This window comes from Octopus bimaculoides, chromosome 15 (assembly GCF_001194135.2).
Source record: "Octopus bimaculoides isolate UCB-OBI-ISO-001 chromosome 15, ASM119413v2, whole genome shotgun sequence".
NCBI classification, from domain to species: domain Eukaryota; kingdom Metazoa; phylum Mollusca; class Cephalopoda; order Octopoda; family Octopodidae; genus Octopus; species Octopus bimaculoides.
Window position 1 is genome coordinate 52,703,467 of NC_068995.1, and position 5,008 is coordinate 52,708,474.

General features: G+C 35.9%; 1 protein-coding gene across 1 annotated transcript in view; it reads right to left on the reverse strand.

The window, feature by feature from the left end:
* LOC106878166 (synaptogenesis protein syg-2) overlaps positions 1 to 5,008 on the reverse strand; it is a 180,518-nt gene that overhangs the window by 83,138 nt on the left and 92,372 nt on the right. Inside the window, exon 7 of the mRNA XM_052973352.1 lies at positions 906 to 1,187. Within this exon, the coding sequence (XP_052829312.1) occupies positions 906 to 1,187 (282 nt within the window). The remainder of the gene's footprint in view (positions 1 to 905; positions 1,188 to 5,008) is intronic.

Here is a 5,008-nt window from a genome sequence, read left to right on the forward strand (position 1 = left end):
GTCTGTACACAGAGAAAGAAGGAAGCGGGAGGAAGAATTGGAGAAGACAAGGAAGACATAATCTGAGAGTTAACATAAAAAGACAGCATTGAAGCCAAACATTTAGAAAGAGAGAGAGAGAGAGAGAGAGAGAGAGAGAGAGAGAGAGGGGAAGGAGGAGGAGGAGGAAGGGAAATATGGTAAGTTCTGTTGTCTCAGTATTTGGCTGTTGTTCTTGTAGAAGCTGTTGCCCAGGAATATCCTTGTTCCTGCCATGACTTTCTTAGTTTATTTTTTTTCTTTCCCAAAAGCATAACAGACAAAACCATGTGGTTGAGAAGCTCGCTTTGCAGCCACAGAGTTTTGGGTTTCAAGTTCAGCGCCACTGAGCAACACATCAGCCCTGTGCTGACCGATGTCTTGTGAGGGAATTTAGAAAATGGAAACTATGTAGAAACCCATTATATACATACATTCATACTCTGAGAGTGTAGTGGCTACCTTTTTACATTCCACCGGCACAGGAGCCAATCAGGAGGCACTGGCATCGACTACGTTCAGATGGTGCTTTTTATGTGCCACCAGTTATATATATGTGCCACCAGTTATATATATATATATGTATAAACATACAGGTACACACACAATGTATATATATTTGTGTGCATGTATGTATATATATAGAAAGAGAGAAAAAAGAGAGAGAGAAAGAGACAGAAAGTATATTGTATTGCCAGCCAGACTTAAACAGTCTGCATAAAAACACATGAGTGATCACTGTAATCCATACCTTGCCACCGACAAACACAAACGCTTACACACACTTTCAGATACACAGGCACACTCATATACGTGTATAGGACATTACAATCAGTATAAGACTAAAGACTCCAGCGATAAGGGGAAACCATTGTAGTGTTACTTACATTTCACCTCTAGTCGTACGGAGGCTGTCTTGGGACGTCCAATGACTGTGTGAGATAATTTGTTTTCAGCTTGACATATTACAGTCCTTCGGTGTTCCATGCGAGTCACTGGATCAAATGTCAGTGTTTCTCCTTTGTGTATTAAATATCCCGATTCTGAGAGCCATTTGTATTGTGTGTCTGGAGGATTTCCAGGTCTTGCGTGACATGTAAGCGTTTGCACATCTCCTGCAATCCACGGTAAGCTGCTCTGAGATGTGATCTTTGGACTTCCTGGCGTATCTGAAAGAAAAATCATAAAAGAAATGAAAATTATTAATAAAAATGAATGGTGAATGAAAGTCAAAAGATATCAAATTTCTACTTTCACTTCTCTTTATATAAGTTTAAAGACTTTTCATGTTGTGAATCAGAACATTTTTCTACATAAAGCATTGATGGCTCATATACCATCAAGGCTAATATTTATTGAGTATTTTGAAAAGAATAGTCAGAAAGTATCCTCGGTATTCACATACATATATATTATGAAGATATAGCTTAATTGGTAAGTGGTTTTATTTGAGACCATGTGCTGGAACTAAAAATGATTGCAGTATGGTAGATATATATTAGCCACTCAGAAACAGACAAAGACTGTGAACTTCACTTAAACATTTATTGTTTGTAATAGGTTGCTGTGCGACAATGTTCTCAGTGACCAGGTTGCAGTTTGGAGCAAGGAGAATTTTGACACCACATTACAAACCATAAATGTTTAAGTGAAGTTAACGGCCTTTGTGCATTTGTGAATCATTAATATATGTCATTGAAGCTACACTCATTATATATATATATATATATATATATATATATATAAGTATGTGTGCGTGTATGGATGAATGGATGGATAGAAAGATAGATAAATAGAGAGATAAATATTTATTGTTCTAATACAACAATGTTGCAGACAGTGACTTTGAAGTTTTAGTCTGCTAAGCCATTGTTGGACTGTTGCAGTCAAATGATAGCTTAGCTGGCCAAAACTTCAAAGTCACTATCAACAACATTCTTGTCTAAGAATAATAAATTTGTATTCTACAAAAGTATTAAGTACCCCATCAGATTAATGTAAAATAGTTTTTATTATAACTGAATACGAAAACAAACATTAACTTATATATATTTCTAATATTTCTAATAATGAAGGCAGCAAACAGAGCAAAATCGTTACCACGCTGGACATAATGCTTAGTGGCATTTCTTCTGTCTTTACTTTGTTCTGAGTTCAAATTCCACTGGGACTGGCTTTGCCTTTTACCCTTTCTGGGTCGATAAAATAAGTACCAATTGCTGGCCTAGTGCCAAAATGTGAAATCCGTATTTCTAATAATAAAGGCAGCAGGCTGGCAGAATCATTACCATGATGGACAGAATGCTTAGCAGTATTTTTTCCAAATTTACATTCTGAGTTCAAATTCCACCAGGGTTGTTTACCTTCCACCCTTTCAAGGTCGATAAAAAAAAGTACCAGTTGAGCACTGGGGTTCGATGTAATCAACTTACCCCCTCCCCCAAAATTACTGGCCTTCTGCCAAAATTTCAAACCAATATTTCTAATAATGAAGCATGCCTGAAGTTGCTATCGTGTTTGCTAACAATCAGATTATTTTCCTCCCCTAATCACATTGCTGATTTCCAATTATAAATAAATAAGGCTCTGAAAGATTCAACAAAACCCTTTTCCTTCCATTTCCTTTTTTTTTTTTTTTTTTTTTAGTGTCTCCTGCCTTTGTTTGGTTCAATTAATTCTTGTTCAGCTATGTTTATCTCTCCTTGATACACAGATAGTCCTGGTTAATTAAAATTATCCTGCTTGTTAAATTATGTGTGTTAGCAAATACTTCATTGTTTAGTTTTTAATTATCCAGCTTTAAAAAAAACAAAAAAACTCCAAGTCTCCCATGTTAATCTTTGGATGCTTCAGTTTTCTTTTATGTTAATTACTATTAATTAGCTGTGAAGACTTGTAGATTGAATTGTGTCGTAAATTACTATACACAGACAAATAAAAACATCCGTTCAGTCATCCATTGATCCATTAATTGATTGAATAATCAATCAATCCATCCTTCCACCCATCCATCCATCCACCCTTCATCCACCTATTTCAGCATTTCCCAATCATTTTCCTTTTGTTGTATCCTTGAAATATATTTCATGCCTCAAGGAACCCCTACATAAAAAAAAAACAAAAAACATTATATATCTTTATTATAGATTCATAGGCACAGGTATGGTTGTATGGTAAGAAGTTTGCTTCCCAACCATGTGGTTCTGGGTTCAGTTCCACTACATGGCACCTTGGATAAGATTTTTTTTTCTACCATACCCTCTGGCTGACCAAAGAGGCTTGTGAGTGGGTTTGTCGCCGTCGTCGTTTAACGTCCGCTTTCCATGCTAGCATGGGTTGGACGATTTGACTGAGGACTGGTGAAATCAGATGGCTACACCAGGCTCCAATCTGATTTGGCAGAGTTTCTACAGCTGGATGCCCTTCCTAACGCCAACCACTCAGAGTGTTGATAAATGGAAAATGAAAGAAGCCCATTGCCTTTAGTCGAGCAAATCGACCCCAAGACTTATTCTTTGGAAGCCAAGTACGTATTCTATCGGTCTCTTTTACCGAACCGTTAAGTTACAGGGACGTAAACATACCAGCATCGGTTGTCAAGCAATGTTGGGGGGACAAACACAGACACACAAACATATACACACACATACATCTATATATACATATATATATATATATATATATATATATATATATATATATATATATATATATATACGACGGGCTTCTTTCAGTTTCCGTCTACCAAATCCACTCACAAGGCTTAGGTCAGCCCGAGGCTATAGTAGAAGACACTTGCCCAAGGTGCCACGCAGTGTGACTGAACCCGGAACCATGTGGTCAGTAAGCAAGCTACTTACCACACAGCCACTCCTATACCTTAGAATGTAAAGTGCTGGAAAGAAAGCCGTTAAGCATTTTGTTCAACTTGCTAACGACTCTGCCCCAATTTGATGCATAAATTAACATGAAACTTTAATGAATGGCTTTGATTTCGATCATTTTAAAAAAGAGGAAATTTGTATTCTTTGAACCCAGAATAGTCTCAGGTGGTTTGGTATTTAAAAAAAATGGGGTTACAGTTGATCTTTCTGATAGGATGTGTTGTCTTTTAAGTACATATTTTAACCTTGAAATGCCTCTTCATCAAGACAAAAACTACGATTGCACATAATAGATTTAATTAATGATATTTGATTTATAAAACCCTAGACGTAGTGTGGACGATGGAGGGGAGTGGTGAAGACGGGGAATAATTAGAAATAAAACCGAAAGACCTGTAAATAATGGAACATCATCGCATTAATTGTTTCATTTATCAGAAAGCTACTAAGGGGACCGTTTCCGTATTCGTTCTGTCATGATCTATCGGACTGATGTTTATGGAATGGACAGGGGTGGTGGTGGTGGTGGTGGTGGTGGTGGTGAGTGGCGAGCAGGAAGGCTCCTGATAATAATATTAAAATATTTCTAGTACTGATTCTTTATCTGTGTAATTGCTTACAAAGCATTTTTCCTTGGAATATTGCCCAGATAAATATGAAAATGCACGTATTTGCTGATAATTTCTTCATAGCTGTGTGTATATTTCAATTCCCCAAAGAGTAATGGTAATAGTAGAAGAATATGATAATATGTGCACGTGTGTGTTTGTCTGTATACGTATGTGTGCAAATTACTTTTTTTTGTTTTTATTTAATTTATTTATTTACAATTTTTTTTTTTTGTTGCTTTTATCAGAATATTGACCTCACAACTAAAAGTACACTTATTCACAGTAGGAAATTCATTTTTCAGATGTAAATTGACAGGAAGCAAGAAACTTTCAGGAAGGAAATTTATTTTCAATAAATATGCTTCGTTCACAGTAACAAATGTCATTATGATTACTACAAATTAAAGATTTCTGACATAGTCAAATAGTTGACTGCAAAAAGAGAACATTCACTACCAAACCTATATATATATATATATATATATATATATATAT